The 18,076-nt window shown below is 42.1% G+C and overlaps 1 protein-coding gene across 1 annotated transcript in view; it reads left to right on the plus strand.

The window, feature by feature from the left end:
• The window catches only part of LOC118389877 (double C2-like domain-containing protein beta), a 151,509-nt gene that overhangs the window by 130,621 nt on the left and 2,812 nt on the right, over positions 1 to 18,076 (plus strand). The window contains exons 5-8 of the mRNA XM_035779835.2: positions 492 to 618; positions 10,481 to 10,638; positions 14,870 to 14,951; positions 17,387 to 17,483. Coding sequence (XP_035635728.1) covers positions 492 to 618; positions 10,481 to 10,638; positions 14,870 to 14,951; positions 17,387 to 17,483 — 464 coding nt within the window. The remainder of the gene's footprint in view (positions 1 to 491; positions 619 to 10,480; positions 10,639 to 14,869; positions 14,952 to 17,386; positions 17,484 to 18,076) is intronic.

Genomic DNA, 18,076 nt, shown 5'->3' on the forward strand with positions numbered 1-18,076 from the left:
TGGCTCTATTCAGTCATATGAAGTGTGCTGGCTGTCACTGGCAACGCGGTAAACACATCATTGTCGTCTGTTCATTTACAAAGTTCTCTACAGAAACGACCATACATCACTCCTGACACACAGAAGTATGAAATATCTCACTCACTCCCAGGGATGGCTAATTCTTAAAATTCCTTTTATTGCTACTGATCTAGGCAAAACGGCCGGGAAACCTGGATACTGGGTTTGATTATTATACAGCAGCCCACAGTCACTTCAACTCTACTGCTGCTGACTCTTTTTCAATGTCTCCCCATTTTTCCTCCTCCTATCTCTCTTCTGCCCTCTTTGGATTTTTCTCTCTCTTATAACTGCTTTGTATCTTTTGATTGATCTGAATATGGTTGAATGCTTCTTATCCTCCTATCCTCCCATGCCAAAATCTGACCCTTAATATACACATCTCTCTCTCTCGTTTACTCTTTCCTCTCTCTCTTCTTCTGTATTTTCAGGATTTCAGTGTGTGATGAGGACAAGTTCCGCCACAATGAGTTCATCGGAGAGACACGCATTCCCCTCAAGAAACTCAAGCCCAACCAGACCAAGAACTTCTACAACTGCTTGGAGAAACAGCTACCTGTAAGTTATCTCCAATTTGCCTTTTTCATCCTCCCCTTTGAATCCAAATGTAAGCATTTCCTAAGGTAAATTGGTTATTTGGTCTCCACTGCTAAATTACAAACCTCGACATGTAAATGTTATGTTCTGTATGTACATTTGCCTAAATAGAAATCTTACCTATGGTTGAAAGACATCAATACTGTATGTCTTCTGTTATTAATAAACAATGAGCCTTGAAACATCTCACATACAGCCCAATTCCTTAACTTCATGAAACAGCCACAGTAATTTCAATGAAACACCACTTACTGAGGGGTCTGTTCAACACTGCCTCTCTCCTCTAATTAATTAAGCAGGTTAACAGCATTAAAGACCAGAGTTAATGACGCTTTCTCACAATCCATAGAAAAAGCAATTATATTTACCAAGGACTGAGCATGGATGCAGCAGGCATATGATTGACTCACAAGTGCTACTTACTTAGTGCACTGGAGGCTGTTATTGTCATCAAAATAGCTATTGTGTGGTTATTTTACGTTACTGTTGCTATTCAAATATGGACAAGCTTCTTTCACATACAATAGCTCCACCTTAAATTTCAATTGAACTTGAGATCTACTAAATCGATCTTTCGTTTAGCTGCAAAGTGTGATTCTCTAAACTTTCTGAAAATGTGGGTTGCTGTTTCCAAGAACCTTAGTTTGGGAACATTACTTTTTACGAATGAGCTGATTGATAGGGTAGATATTGATAGCTTTTCAGAGCCCTTTCTTAATATTCACTCTTTTATCCAAGCCTGTCGGTAAGATCTTCTAATTTCATCCGGTTTAGCGGCGCTCACAGACATACTTTTCTCTTACCGTCAACGACACAATCTGCTCTGAATACTCCGAGAAGGCTTAGCCCAGCCTTCGACTGAACAGCACTGGCTTTTTCGCTGGCTTTCCAATGGACAGCCTGTGGATTACTGAGCTATGTGCTGCTGGCACATACGGGCTCACACACACACACACACACACACACACACACACACACACACACACACACACACACACACACACACACACACACACACACACACACACACACACACACACACACACACACACACACACACACACACACACACACACACACACACACACACACACACACACACACACACACACACACACACACACACACACACACACACACACACACACACACACACACACACACACACACACACACACACACACACACACACACACACACACACACACACACACACACACACACACACACACACACACACACACACACACACACACACACACACACACACACACACACACACACACACACACACACACACGTTCACTCACTCTTCTCATTCCTCAATTAGACTCTTCCCTTTATTGTTTAATTAAAAATAACCTATGTCTAGAGCTTTCTTCTGGCTATCACCTCTGCTACCACAGCTTCTACTATGTATGTGTGCACGTGTGCGCATATGAGTGCACGTGTGTGCATATGCGTGCGTGCTTGTGTGTATACGTCACTGTTTTTGTTTGTCAGTGTGTGTGTGCAGACCAGCTGGGCTCTTGCAGCCAGCCTCACACCTGTATTCAGCTGCTTTGTAGCAATGCAAAGCACCCCACCCCAGCAGGGGATAGTTTCGAGAGGGTCTCAGTCAGGGTTGCACAATTAATCGAATTCACATTGAAATCGCAAAATTGACATGCAATATCAATACATCATGCAATATTTTGAAATGCCACTCAGTCACGCGTTGCGTCCTTTTTATAAATTCTGAACAAAATTATGAAGGCAAAATTTAAAGTATTGGTCCCATGTTTCATGAGCTGAAATGAAAGATCCCAGAAATGTTCCATATGCACAAAAACATTATTTCTCAAATTGTGTGCACAAATTTGATTACATCCCTTTTAGTGAGCATTTCTCCTTTGCCAAGATAATCCATCCACCTGACAGGTGTGGCATATCAAGAAGCTGATTAAACAGCATGATCATTACACAGTTGCACCTTGTGCTGGGGACAATAAAAGGCCTCTCTAAAATGTGCAGTTTTGTCACACAACACAATGCCACAGAAGTCTCAAGTTTTGAGGGAGCGTGCAATTGGCGTGCTAACTGCAGGAATGCCCACCAGTGCTGTTGCTAGAGAATTGAATGTTCATTTCTCTACCACGTCTGAGACCAGCCACCTGGACAGCTGATGAAACTGTGGGTTTGCACAACCGAAGAATTTCTGCACAAACTGTCAGAAATCATCTTGGTGAAGCTCACCTGCATGCTTGTGGTCCTCACTAGGGTCTTAACCTGACTGCAGTTCGGCATCATAACTGACTTCAGTGGGCAAATGCTCACTTTCGCATGCTGGAGAAGTGTGCTCTTCATGGGTGAATCCCGGTTTCAACTGTAACGGTGAGATGTCAGACAGTGCGTGTGGCGTTGTGTGGGCGAGTTGTGAACAGAGTGCCCCATGGTGGCGGTGTGGTTATGGTATGGGGAGGCATAAGCTACAGACAACAAACACAATTGCATTTTATCAATGGATTTCAATGTACAGAGATACTGTGACGAGATCCTGAGGCCCACTGTCTTGCCATTCATCCACCACCATCACCTCATGTTTTAGCATGATAATGCGCAGCTCCATGTCGCAAGGATCTGTACACAATTCTTGGAAGTTGAAAATGTCCCAGTTCTTCCATGGCCTGCATACTCACTAGACATGTCACCCATTGAGCATGTGTGGGATGCTCTGGATCGACATGTATGACAATGTGTTCCAGTTCACACCAATATCCAGCAACTTCGTACAGCCATTGAAGATGAGTGGGACAACATTCCACAGGCCATAATCAACAGCCTGATCAACTCTATGCAAAGGAGATGTGTCGCTCTGCATGAGGCAAATGATGGTTACTAGGGTTGAATATTTTCCCGGTATTTTACAAATGTTCCATCCCGAGAATAAATAAATGTTCTTCCTGCTAACCCGGTATTTCCCTCCAAAACCAGAAGTGTCATTCAAAAGCATTATAAAGCATAGAAATATGCTTATGTCTGGATTTGATTAAAGCTTTGATTGAAATTCAAGCCTGATGCTCCCTGAGCCTGATGAGCCATGCATTTTATGAGCCCTACATTAAAGACATTTAATGAGCCTAAGCTCAAAAAAGCCCAAATGATTGTGCCGTTATCCAATAAATACTGTATATGACATAGGCACATTACTCACAACAGAAAAACACAAAAGCCCATAGATGTAGCTAGCTATATGCTCTCTTGGGTAAATTAATTAAACTAGCTCCTGTAGGCTAATCTTTTTCAGTGTGAACTGTATTACTGTACTTTATTTTATTATACTGTATCATATGGACTGGAATTATGCACACTGTTCAAACCATGATGAAGCAGGGAGAGAACATGTGACTGGTGGAGCACATGTGACCTACACAGTTGCTAGTATAGGCTAGCGAATTAGATTTGAATTTGGAAATATATAATAGGTCCTATTTGTATAATTAGTAGGCTGACGCATATATACACTACCGGTCTAAAGTTTTAGAACTCCTACTAATTCAAGGGTTTTTCTTTATTTTTTGACATTTTATATTCTTCAAATAGCCAACCTTTGCCTTGATGACAGCTTTGCACACTCTTGGCATTATCTCAACCAGCTTCATGAGGTAGTCACCTGGAATGCATTTCAATTAACACGTGTGCCTTCATAAAAGTTAATTTGTGGAATGTATTTCCTTCTTAATGCGTTTGAGCCAATCAGTTGTGTTGTGACAAGGTAGAGGGTATACAGAAGATAACCCTATTTGGTAAAAGACCAAGTCCAAATTATGTCAAGAACAGCTCAAATAAGCAAAGATAAATTACAGTCCATCATTACTTTAAGACATGAAGGTCAGTTAATAGGGAAAATGTCAAGAACTTTGAAACTTTGAAATTTCATCAAGTGCAGTCGCAAAAACCATCAAGCGCTATGATGAAACTGTCTCTCATGAGGACCGCCACAGGAAAGGAAGACCCAGAGTTATCTCTGCGGCAGAGGACAAGTTCATTAGAGTTACCAGCCTCAGAAATTGCAACCCAAATAAATGCTTCACAGAGTTCAAGTAACAGACACATCTCAATATCAACTGTTCAGAGGAGACTAGGTTAATCAGGCCTTCATGGTCGAATTGCTGCAAAGAAACCACTACTGAAGGACACCAATTAGAAGAAGAGACTTGCTTGGGCCAACCGCTGTGTCTTTGTGAGACGCGGTGTGGGTGAACGGATGATCTCCACATGTGTATTTCCCACCATGAAGCAAGGAGGAGGAGGTTTTATGGTGTGGGGTGCTTTGCTGGTGACACTGTCTGTGACTTATTTAGAATTCAAGGCACACTTAACCAGCATGGCTACCTCAGCATTCTGCAGTGATACGCCATCCCATCTGGTTTGGGCGTAGTGGGACTATCATTTGTTTTTCAACAGGACAATGACCCAACACAACTCCAGGCTGTGTATGGCCTATTTGACAAATAAGGAGTGTGATGGAGTGCTGCATCAGATGACCTGGCCTCCACAATCCCCCGACAACCAAATTGAGATGGTTTAGGATGAGTCGGACCGCAGAATGAAGGAAAAGCAGCCAACAAGTGCTCACATGTGAGAACTCCTTCAAGACTGTTGGAAAAGCATTCCAGGTGAAGCTGGTTGAGAGAATGCCAAGTGTTTGCTAAGCTGTCATCAAGGCTATTTGAAGAATCTCAAATATAAACTATATTTGGATTTGTTTAACACTTTTTTGGTTACTACAAGATTCCATGTGTTATTTCACAGTGTTACTGTCTTTACTATTATTCTACAATGTAGAAAATAGTAAAAATTAAGAAAATCCCTTGAATGAGTAGGTGTTCTAAAACTTTTGACCTTTCATAATATTTATCCTAATGTTATTAGCGTATCTGCTCTTTTGTTGTCCTTATCTTCATCATTCTAATGACACCCATGAATAATAAAGGAATATAATTAGATGCAGAAGGCTTTCACATGCATAACCCATCATTAATTAGCTAAATACACGACGAATAATGCATTGAATTAATTACCTGAAAGAGGTGGGCTAGGACATCTACTGTATGTATAGAGCTATATATAAATCTAGAACAGAATAATCTATTTTGGATGCAATTTGAATGGACTTAATGGAGAGAGAGAAAGACTGCGAGAGAGGCATGCACTGATTTAAAGCAACAATATTTGAGTGATAGACTGTTTTAAAACTTTAAAAATACAAACATCTTTACAATAAAAAAATAAGGTGAACCCCAAAAGCCAGATGGAGATGGGTAAATTAGACGCGCATTCGGTCTTTATATTACTGTAGCATAGACTTTGCTGCAGCAAATGTAGGCCTTCCTGTCACAAGAAAAAAAGTTATGATGGTGAGATGGTAGGTCTACATGCATTGTGAACTACGCGCCATACTGAGATGGGCTGTCTGTCCCCACCCTGAGCGTTGATGATTCATCATGTGGAGGACGTAGAGAAGCCAGATTTAGATATCGCATATCATTTAAGAGTTCCATTTCACGCCATGCTGTCATATACATAATGTATTATAATTTACCAGTTTCTTGCAGTTATTTATCCCAGGGAAAAGGCCAACAGATGCATATCTGTATTCCCAGTTATGTGAAATCCATAGATTAAGGTCTAATGAGAGGAAGTGAGAGTGGCTTGTTCACACAGCAGCCAATAGCAAAACTGGGACAGGCAGATACTTTCATGGCAGGAATCAACATAATGCATAGGCTATTACTGTTGACCAAGTAATGGTTTTAGAACAATCTACAGGAACGTTGTGTAGCAAAATCACAGACAATTACAGACGTAGTCCTCCTCAGTCACTCTGTATGCTGAGTTCCAAATGAGGGTAGTTTAGAGAGGGTCTCATTTCTCCTCAGTCGCTCGATGTGTTGAGTACCAACTGCAGGTAGTTTAGAGATGGTCTCAGTCCTTCCTCCTCAGTCACTCTGTGTGCTGAGTACCAACTGATGGTAGTTTAGAGAGGGTCGCAGTCCTCCTCAGTCACTCTGTATGCTGAGTACCAACTGAGGGTAGTTTAGAGAGGGTTTCAGCACTTCTCAGTCACTCGGTATGCTGAGGACCAAAAGAGGGTAGGCTAGAGAAGGTCTCAGTCCTCTGTCACTCGGTATCCTGACTACCAACTGAGGATAGTTTAGAGAGGGTCTCAGTCCTCCTCAGTCACTCGGTATGCTGAGTACCAACTGAGGGTAGTTTAGAGATGGTCTCAGCCCTTCTCAGTCACTCTGTATGCTGAGTACCAACTGAGGGTAGTTTAGAGAGGGTCTCAGTCCTCCTCAGTTACTCTGTATGCTGATTACCAACTGAGGGTAGTTTAGAGAGAGTTTCAGCCCTTCTCAGTCACTCAGTATGCTGAGTACCAACTGAGGGTACTTTAGAGAGGGTCTCAGTCACTCGGTATGGTGAGTACCAACTGAGGGTGGTTTAGAGAGGGTCTCAGTCACTCGGTATGCTGAGTACCAACTGAGGGTAGTTTAGAGAGAGTCTCAGTCCTCTCAATCACACTGTATCCTGATTACCCACTGGGGGTAGTTTAGAGAGAGTTTCAGCCCTTCTCAGTCACTCGTTATGCTGAGTACCAACTGAGGGTTGTTTAGAGAGGGTCTCATTCCTCCTCAGTTACTCTGTATGCTGATTACCAACTGAGGGTAGTTTAGAGAGAGTTTCAGCCCTTCTCAGTCACTCAGTATGCTGAGTACCAACTGAGGGTACTTTAGAGAGGGTCTCAGTCACTCGGTATGCTGAGTACCAACTGAGGGTAGTTTAGAGAGAGTCTCAGTCCTCTCAATCACACTGTATCCTGATTACCAACTGAGGGTAGTTTAGAGAGAGTTTCAGCCCTTCTCAGTCACTCGGTATGCTGAGTACCAACTGAGGGTAGTTTAGAGAGGGTCTCAGTCCTCCTCAGTCACTCGGTATGCTGAGTACCAACTGAGGGTAGTTTAGAGAGGGTCTCAGTCCTCCTCAGTCATTCGATATGCTGAGTACCAACTGAGGGTACTTTAGAGAGGGTCTCAGTCACTCGGTATGCTGAGTACCAACTGAGGGTGGTTTAGAGAGGGTCTCAGTCACTCGGTATGCTGAGTACCAACTGAGGGTGGTTTAGAGAGGGTCTCAGTCACTCGGTATGCTGAGTACCAACTGAGGGTAGTTTAGAGAGGGTCTCAGTCCTCCTCAGTTACTCTGTATGCTGATTACCAACTGAGGGTAGTTTAGAGAGAGTTTCAGCCCTTCTCAGTCACTCGGTATGCTGAGTACCAACTGAGGGTAGTTTAGAGAGGGTCTCAGTCCTCCTCAGTCACTCGGTATGCTGAGTACCAAATGAGGGTAGTTTAGAGAGGGTCTCAGTTGTTCTGTCGTTCCTTCTGTATTCAATGCTACAGGTCTTTTACAATCTAGTTTTGCCTCAAGGGTACTCTCTCGTGGACAGACTCCATTATCATACATGGTATCGTAATGTCTGTCAAAAGACTGTGGGTTATGACGACTAATGAGAGACAGTTGTTCCTGCATGTAGGTTTTTTAACATTTGTTATTTGAACAAATCACGATTTAGCGGGTGTGTGCGTCTTTAGAAATTCAGAAGGGGAGGGGACATTTCGCCTATAGCCCGAAACCTTCAAAAGACAGGGCTGTGGAGCTACTGCCCTGCCTCTGCTCCTCACACTAAGTGTCTTTTCTTAATCTCCCCCGAAAACCTAATCTAGTTTCTAACGCAGTTATACAAGATTTTAGTTCTGGGTTCACAAATTTAACAAAAGTGATATATTTGATTCATTATCAAGGTTAGGGTTGCAGGTTTTTCAGAAATCCCGGTTGGATATTCCCAAAAGCAGGAGGGAATAAGCAAGTATTCCAGAATCTTCCAACCACGATTTCTGGGAAACCTAGGAATTTTGGGAAAGTTACCAGAATGTTGATTCAGCTTAGCTCTGAAAGATGTGGTTTGACAATGACCAAGGTGTCGGCGACATGACAAACAGATCCCCCAAGGCTACATAGTTCTTACCTTGACCATACACTGGAAATTCAATATTTGGGCTGAATTATTCATAGCCGTTCAAGACAACACCGACAAAAATTGGAGCTGAGACTTCTGTCCATGATTAATTCAACTGGGGTTGGCAGACACTTTTCCCCATCAAGCAGGGAAGAGAGTCCATGACATATTTGCTGCTCCAGTGTTTTTGGGGGCAAAATGTAGTATACTGCAGGGATCAGCACAAATCACAACAGAGGGATATCAGAGGAGAAAGCTGTTGTCCAAAGCAAGTCAATACACTCCATCATTGCGCGGCCGTGCTGTTCCGTTTGATGCCGTCAAAGGATGTTGATGTAGATGCGTAACCAGGGACAACAGGACAGGGTTGATCAGAGAGTGGTAAGGTTGAATCAGGGGTAGTAGGGGAGGTGGCCGCTTGAACTCTGCTACAGCTGATCTGGGATCGTTCTACGGGGCTAGACTTTGAATGGTGACAATCTGCTCAGAAGAAATGTGTTGGTTCTCATGCCGTCTCTTGTTATAACGTCTCTTGTTATATCTCACAATATTGATGCTGGATGCTTTCTTCTACCTCAGCAATACAACACTTTGGGTATTTCCAGTATGTTTGTGAAACATTGTGCTATTATAGGAACACTTACACACTTTTGCTTTAGATTCACAATATTGTGTGTTCCATGATGAATAATGTGACATATGTCAGGGACAATATGACAATGCAGTGTACATTCCATTTTATCTGTCCCCCTTACCAATGTCCAATTCTCTACTTCATGCTTTTTTGTGTTTGTGTACTCTCCCTCTCTCTCTCTCTCCATTCATTGCCCTTACTCTCTGGTCTGCGTTTTGACTTGCTGTTATCATTTTTTTCTCCCCCAACGATGATTCAGTTGGCCTTGAAAGTCTCTCAGGTTCAGCAGTTCATTTATTCTATTCAAATTCTCCACTGCACTGTTGTTTTCCCCATCGCTCATCTACTGTGCTCTCTCACCGTTTGAACCGGGAGGCTGTTTGAGGGCGTCTCTGTGAAGCCCAGTGCAAACGTAAACAAGTAGTCACACAGCAGGGCGGGAATTATCAGACTCCTTCTGCACAGCAAATTAGCTAGCGTCATTAGCCCAGAGTTCTGGGAAAAGTGCATTTCCGATAAGGTGGACAGTGAATCGGCAAATTTGCACATCTTAGGTTTGGAATGTAATCGAGATTTATGGGCACATGGTATTAAAGTAACTGCGAAGAGTTGCGCTGTGGCTGTGCAGTCACTTGTGCCAAGTATAGACTTTGAGTCTCTTGCATGGAGATTGATTATAGGTGTAGTCTAAGAAGCAAACAGCAATACTCACTTTGCAAAATCAAACTCCAAATCAGGTCGCAACATTCGATTAGATTCCGAAACTGATCCATGGCATTTGCATTTGGAGAAAAAGCCCATCTAAAAAGCCCTTACTCAAAACTTGGCCATCAATCCTAACTGTTGGAGTTACTATGTACATCCCACTCAGTCTCTTCCTCTAGTCTCCTCATGTAATGGGTTGTGGAAGTGAATATTAACCATTGTAACTGTTGATTCAACTGTTGGACTTCAAGAAGATCAACTTTGCATCAAAATGTTCTTAATAATGATGGTGGTATAGGATAGAGTATATAATGTGACGTGTGTAAGACTATGTAGCTATCGAGCATGACCACTCCACTATCACTCACTATGCTCATTACCTTTGACCCCTGACCTGTGTGTCTCCAATCCTTAACCCGCAGATCGACAAGACAGATGACAAGTCCCTGGAGGAGCGAGGGCGTATCATGATCTCCCTCAAGTACAGTTCCCAGAAGTCTGGCCTGGTGGTGGGCATTGTCCGCTGTGCCCACCTCGCCGCCATGGACGCCAACGGCTTCTCAGATCCCTACGTCAAAACGTGAGTTTGTCACACACTCTCGAGATAGCACACGTGCCAAAACACATGCACTTTAGACCTCTAGTGCTACTGGATTGATGTTTGCTCATCATCTCTTAGGTCTGTCTGTATGGAATCAAGCTCTGGTTTATCACTTTTTCTCTGTTTTTATTAGGGTAACAAAAGTTCCCTCCATTTGGGAATGTTGTCTGATACTAGACTAATACATTTGATCCTAGTGTTGAAAAACATGATGCCTATCAGCCAATACCTCTTTTGAATATATGCGAAAACTCAGATTACCCTGATAACATCATTTACTTTGACATTTAGCCAAAGGATCTCGCCAAGCCTAGGGCTGGCAATCATTGCTAGCAGACTAAAGCAAGATCCAAATTCACCACGGTGTATAAAGTCCCTGGAACAAAACAGCTACCAGCAGTGCTAACATTTCAGCGGTGAATCTCCTGTGATTACTCCCCAACATGAAAGAGATGTACTGTGCAAGAGGCTATCCTGAGGGCTGCAATTATGAAGGGGTGTTCTTTTAATCACACCTGAACATTACTGTACTTCTTTCATCTCGCTGAATGGTGGAAGTGCAATACATTACACTGACAAGAACTCCACAAAAACAACCCACTGGGCACAGACCTCAATTCAACGTCTATTCCACATTGGTTCAAAGTAATTTCATTGAAATGACATGGAAAAAACATTGATTCACACCAGTGTGTGCCAAGTGGGAAAGGAGGAAGACTCATTGAGAGAGAGGACAGCAATTCCAACCAGCGATGGAGAACCACTCCCCAAATCCTGAAAGACTCGCAGCCCAGATAATAGATTTACAGACTCCCTTTTATGAGGGCTTGAAGGAGGGTTGCATCCCAAATGTCTCCCTATTACACAACATAGGGAATAGGGTGCTATTTTAGATGCAGCGGAGGAGTATGCTCTGTTGAATAGAGAAGAGCTGCAATGATTTTCCTGTCCTCCGACACCCAATGTCTATGTCATGGCTGTCTGGCTTCAGAAGGCTGCCGGACACTGAGTCGCTCCAACCCACTGTGTTGATGATAAGCTGGGCTTTTGTACTGGGCCTGTAGCTCTTTTGCACACACAGACACACACACACACACCAGTTGACAGGGCTGTGGTCCCTCTGAGTGTTACACGTGGTCAAAGGAAACATTTGATTGACAGGCTGGGTGAATGTATGACAAGCGCACGCAGTATTTAACATTGCACAGTGGTGAGAATAGAGACTCATAAATGCTTTACTATAGTCTGTGTTAAAGGGGTTTGGGCACTTTATTGGTTCTCTCAAAGGCCTTCTACATTTTCAGTGTCAACTTAGATTATAGAAACCCCTGTATCCCCTCTGACTCATTCTTTTGTCTTCGTTGGCATGCCAAGGCTGCGCTGCCGGCTTTATTGACTATGTATGGCCCAAACAGTGTTGAGTAGTCGACTGGCTTCTCTGCAGGATTTTTTTTTTTTTTTTCAAATGAATGAGCTCCACATCTACACACAATTAAAGCTTCAAACTAGCCATACTCCCCTTTGAGTCTAGATTACAAGGAAGTGAAAAGTTGTGCAACGGTGAAATATTTTTAATGGCTGCTCTAAATACCCTGATAATGATCAATTAGACACCCAGGAGCAATGAGATATGGAGATTATTGCACAATGTGAAATATTGGTATTTCATATTGGGGAAACTAATCCTGTTCATGGTTCCATCACTTTGATAGCCCCAAAGCAAACTCTTATAATTATCCCTGATTATTCAACTTTATAATAGAATTATATAGTTTTGCTCTAAAATGGTAAATTGTGTGGCCTGGCTGGTCTAGCGGCGATACCGCATGCTCCAGCACACATCTACAGTGGTAGTGTGGGTTTGAATCACACATGCTGCTTACGCCAAATCCTGACTCTGCCATCAGCATGACGCAACAGGAACTGGGATTCGTTGGGCCAGGCACTGTTTTTCCACTCCTCAATTGTCCATTGTTTTTGATCACGTGCCAACTGGAGCTGCTTTTTCTTGTTTTTAGCTGATAGGAGTGGAACCCGGTGTGGTCGTCTGCTGCAATAGACCATCCGTGACAAGGTTTGACAAGTTGTGTGTTCCAAGATTTCGTTTTGTGGCCCGCCTGTTAGCTTGCAAGATTCTTGCCATTCTCTTTCAACCTCTCTCATCAACTAACCGTTTTTACCCACAGGACTGCCGCTGACTGGATGATTTTTGTTTGTCGCACCATTCTTGGTAAACCCTAGACACTGCCATTCGTGAAAAGCCCAGGTGGGCTGCCGTTTCTGAGACAATGGATCAGGCGCGTCTGGCACCAATGATTATACCACACTCAAAGTCGCTTAGGTCACTCGTTTTGTCCATTCTAATGTTCAACCGAATAGTAACTGAATGCCTTAATGCCTGTCTGCCTGCTTTATATAGCAAGACATGGCCACATGACTCATTGTCTGTAGGAGCGATCCATTTTCATGAACGGTGTGGTGTACCCAATAAACTGACAACTGAGTGTATATCTACATAAAATCACAGTACAATGCTCTGCGGTAATAATTTCTTTGCTATACTATTACCATGGAACAAGATTATTCAAGATTAAAATAAAAATACCTACAGAGCAGCCTCCATAGGTATCCAGGAGCTTGGTCATTCATTTGTCACCTGAACATGAGCACATCCACGTACAGCACTTATCTTAGATCGGCTAATTAATTGACTGGATTGTGGAGACCTGTGTTTTCTTCACATGGGGCCTTGTAAATGGGATTCCCTCTGAACTTGAATGAGGTTTCTAGCAGCTAATGGAATTCCTCAGCCTGAAGAGCTAGAGGCTGCTATAGTCTGTAATAAGGTTTAGAGAAAATCTCTCTTTCCTGCCACAAGTGAGATCTGTATATTATTTTTGAAAGGGAGTAGAGGCATTTTATTTTACCCCATGTTCTTCCTCAGGCACTGTTGAGACTAGTACATTTTTGAAACTGTAGCCATTCTATAGGGTACAAGTAGAGTTTGTAGGCCAGGATGAGCTGTGTATGGGGCAAATATTGTCCTATGTTATTTAATTAAAGTGTGAGATGTCGGCCAATATGGACTATGCAATCAAGTTGGTTTGAGAAGAAAGCAGTTGGCTTTATAGCGAGAGCCTTACTACAGACAGAGTCAAGTACTGCAGTTCTACTGGACTCAGTGGGGTGCTCGATCAAACTTACTCGAGCTCCAACTTCAGTCAAGCCCCACTACTCCACCCGGGGTTTGAATCACACATTGACTCTTGGGGGTGTCCAAAATCTATTTGGATTTCCTGACTTCGAAATATTATGCATTTTTTTACTTAAACATTTATAGAGGTGTTGATTGTTATGGGGTACCCAGCACTCCTGTAATTCTAAACATGACTGTTGCTCTCCAGACTCTAACCATGACTGTTGCTCTCCAGACTCTAACCATGACTGTTGCTCTCCAGACTCTAACCATGACTGTTGCTCTCCAGACTCTGTCATTGTGCATTGTCAGTATGCACAGCACAAAAAGAACCACTGCTGTAGGAAGTCATTGTAATTATTTACTTCTATTCAGGAGCATTGCGAACATTTTAAATGTATTTCTGGAGATCAGAGCTTTCAGTTGGACCTAGGTTATGTCTCAAATGGCACCCTATTCCCCATATAGTGCTTTTATGAAGTAGTGCACTATATGTAATGTGGGTTGCCATTTGGGATGCAATCCTAGTCTAGAGCCACCAACTCCATGCAATTGTATGTTAATACAATATGGTAATCAACCTTTCAACCCATAGACTTGTCAGTCACTGTAGCAACAGCTTGCTTAGTGCTGGCCTCAGTATGCTGCCCACCATCAGGTGGGCCACAGCAACCTCTGGTGGTAGAATTGGTATAACATTCAGTTTGATCAGGCTGAATTAATTAGACACATTTTCTGTCTCATTCATTTTCATAAATACCTTTTCTCATTCCTTTTAATATTGGAAATGTTATGTCCAATATGATATCGCTATATTTAAGTCAGTCATTCCTGCTGGACTACTTAGAGCTCAGAGAAGCAAGACGTTTCAACATTCTGTGTCCCAGGATGGAATCTCCTGACTGCCTGTCTATTATTGTGTACAGTACACCCAATAATCCACAGAAAACAACCGTAGACTGTAGAGAGACCTTTGCTGTCAATGAAGGTTACTGCTTTATGTCTTGTCTGCAGGTACCTGAAGCCAGATGAAAACAAAAAGTCAAAGCACAAGACTGCTGTGAAGAAGAAGACCCTCAACCCAGAGTTTAACGAGGTAAGGAAGGACTCACTCTCTCTTCCTCTCTTTTCGGTCTCTCTTTCAGGGCTGTCTTGTCTCTCTCAGATATCACAAATCCCTCCAATAATCCTTCCCATTTAAGACTTGAGACTGAGGAGGAACCAGACATTTTCAGATAAAGCTTTATCAACTTACTTATGACACTCATTTTTCAAATTTGTCTAATTATACCTAACTTTTTTCCAGAATGATAGAACTATATGAAAATCACAACTTTAATACTAACTCATTCTACATGTACTAATCTTACCATCACATCTCTTCTTACCATCACATCTGGCACCTCTATATCTCTGGGTATCACACACTAGTGTTCATTTTTTACTAGAATGCTTTGGATAAAAAAGATTGTAATTATTTTATTGGATTTTACCATTTATCACAGCCATTAGCATGGCAACGTAACAAGTAGCAACAAATCTTAGGTTAGAAAAGCCAGTTATCTGTTGATGATATTTCAGGGCACAGAGATGAGTTTCCATTCCCTCCAGCCGACTCGGCTATGATGCTCCGGGCCTCCTTCAGATCAGCCCTCTGTTAATTGTCATTGAGAGGCCAACTTGACTGTAGTAAAAGCTTGTTTCCCCCACATCTCCTGAGCCTGCCTCTTCTTCTCTAAATGCCACACAACCACTCTACCATTAGTCTGTTATGCTGTTCAGAGCAGTGGGCTCCAGAGAGGCCCCGCTTTCATGCTCAGACCGCTGCCAAAGAGCTAGCTTACTGTAGCACTCGACTGCAGCATCAAGTGGCTCACATCGGAGTGTTCAGCCATATCAGAGTGAATGGCGTCCTCCCAGACCACGCAAAGCCTGTGCCTTGACATTTCCAATGACATTTCCTTTAGAACCCATTTCCATCCTGTTGCTTGTTGGCCTTTCGGCTCAAGATAAGGCAACCTGGGCTTCCTGTGCATTAGGAAGGCATTTTGATTCAATAAGACGAACAGATAAATTTGAGTATTGTGGGATTGATAACTAAATGGATTCTCCTCTATCAGCATGATTATGTAAGGTTATAGGCAGCAGTAATTAATTGTCATTGATAACATTATTTAATACTTTTCTACACATTTATACTTGTTAAAATATCTAACTGTTTGACCTCCTAAAACACCACTTTCATGGGGTTTCTTCAACATTCTAAAGCTCCCATTATTGAAAACTCCCATGACTTTCAACATTCTATTCATTGTAAACAATGTGACTTTGGATGCAAATCCGCTACTTTGAACACTTTCCCAAAAAAGTACACAAAAATGTATAGTGTATGAAATCTTAGTCTACTTCTCTGCTATTCATATTGGAACAGAAATATCGTCTACCAGTCAAATTATAGTAATTGGGGAGCACATGAGAATGATGACACACAGCTCACCACAACCCACTAAAAAACAAACCCGCTATAACAACCCCCACACTCACTAACCAAACTACAATATTCATGGGTTGCATGTTTTGTCACAATATTGTTTTGAACATTCTCTTGAGGACTGATGCCCAAGTGAATGTTCTACTCAATGCGTTGTTAATTAGCACTGGTGAAGATTTCATAAAAACTTTGCTAGCTAATGGCAACATTGCCCTTTCTCTAAAGTAAATTTGACGACATCATAATGATGGCAAAGTTTTTCCTACTTATTATTTCTCTGCTTTAGAACTGTCATCTCATTTCCAAGCCCCGTTCAGAGTGACTGGGTTTCAGTCATCAGCCAGGCACCAATATGGACAGCTGCAGCGTCCGTAGGACATTCATCACAGTGGCAACGACGCGACTGAGTGACGGAGGTGTAACCCGTGAATAGTTAACCCATAGCCTACCTATCTAAAACATTCACTATAAATATTACTACTGCAATGTACTGGTACTAGTACCTCTGGGCTACTTACTACTACTTCCTAGTCTCCCACTGATAGCTACTATAAACTATTTATTTTTAAAAGTCCCTCCCTCTCCTACAACAATTTTTCAACACTAAAAACTTATTCCACTAGATGCACCATCATATTTCTCTCCCTAAATAATAGCCTACAACTTTTCTAATTCCTTATGAGTTAAAGTGTAGTAGTGTGATGAAATATGTGCTCTAACTGCCCCACACTGCAAAGTAATAAGGTTAATATAGTAGTCTATAAAAGTAATCAGACCAGATATTTTTATATGTTCTTGACGATATTTCACAGCTTCACTTAAGTAAAAAAATATTTTAAAAATCTTAAACTAAAATAAATATAGCTGAAGCAAGTCACACAATTTTACTTTATGTAAAATTATATTTCTAGTATTTAAATAAGATTCCTTTGATTATGTTTCTGGTGGAATCTTTTTGGGGGGATAACCTTGCTTTCTGTAAGAAGCTGTTTGGCATGTCAAGTTCTTACATTATTTAAATGTTTTACTGACTTTTGTAGGAGTTCTTCTATGAAATCAAATACGCCGATCTCAGCAAGAAGACACTGGAGGTGACCGTGTGGGATTACGACATTGGCAAGTCCAACGATTTTATAGGTAAGCACTAAGCAGGCGTTACCAAGCGTAGTGTCCAAAGCGTTGTGCGCAACTGCACACTGCCCTGCCATCCACAACAGTGGCAGTCCTGACCAGCCCGGGCTCCCCTGCCTCTCTGCACCTGGCACCTCTGTTTACAACTCCTGTTAACCCACCAGAGGCCTCCATGTGTCCTTGATACCTGCCCAGGGACACAAACTTGGATCTAAATGACAACAACAAACAACTGAGCTCTAAAGGAGCAAGCACGAAACACTGACCCCTGGTGCGTGCCAGCCAGGCTATCAGCCTTTCAGATTGTCATGCCAACATGTGGTTGGTGGACGAGACATTGAACTTGAAGTGCACTTGAACTTGTCTGAGTGAGGGAAGTTCTGTAAATTACAAGGACTCAATGTATTTTGAAAGATTAGACGTTGAGGATTATAATACAATGCCTTCAGAAAGTATTCATACCCCTTGACTTATTTCACATTTTGTTGCATTACTGTCTGAACTTAAAATATATATTTTTTTTTAAATAATCTAATCCATCTATCTATACACAATATCCCAAAATGACAGTGAAAACATGTTTTTAGATTAAAAAAAAA

Source organism: Oncorhynchus keta, chromosome 11, assembly GCF_023373465.1.
Source record: "Oncorhynchus keta strain PuntledgeMale-10-30-2019 chromosome 11, Oket_V2, whole genome shotgun sequence".
Lineage (NCBI taxonomy): Eukaryota > Metazoa > Chordata > Actinopteri > Salmoniformes > Salmonidae > Oncorhynchus > Oncorhynchus keta.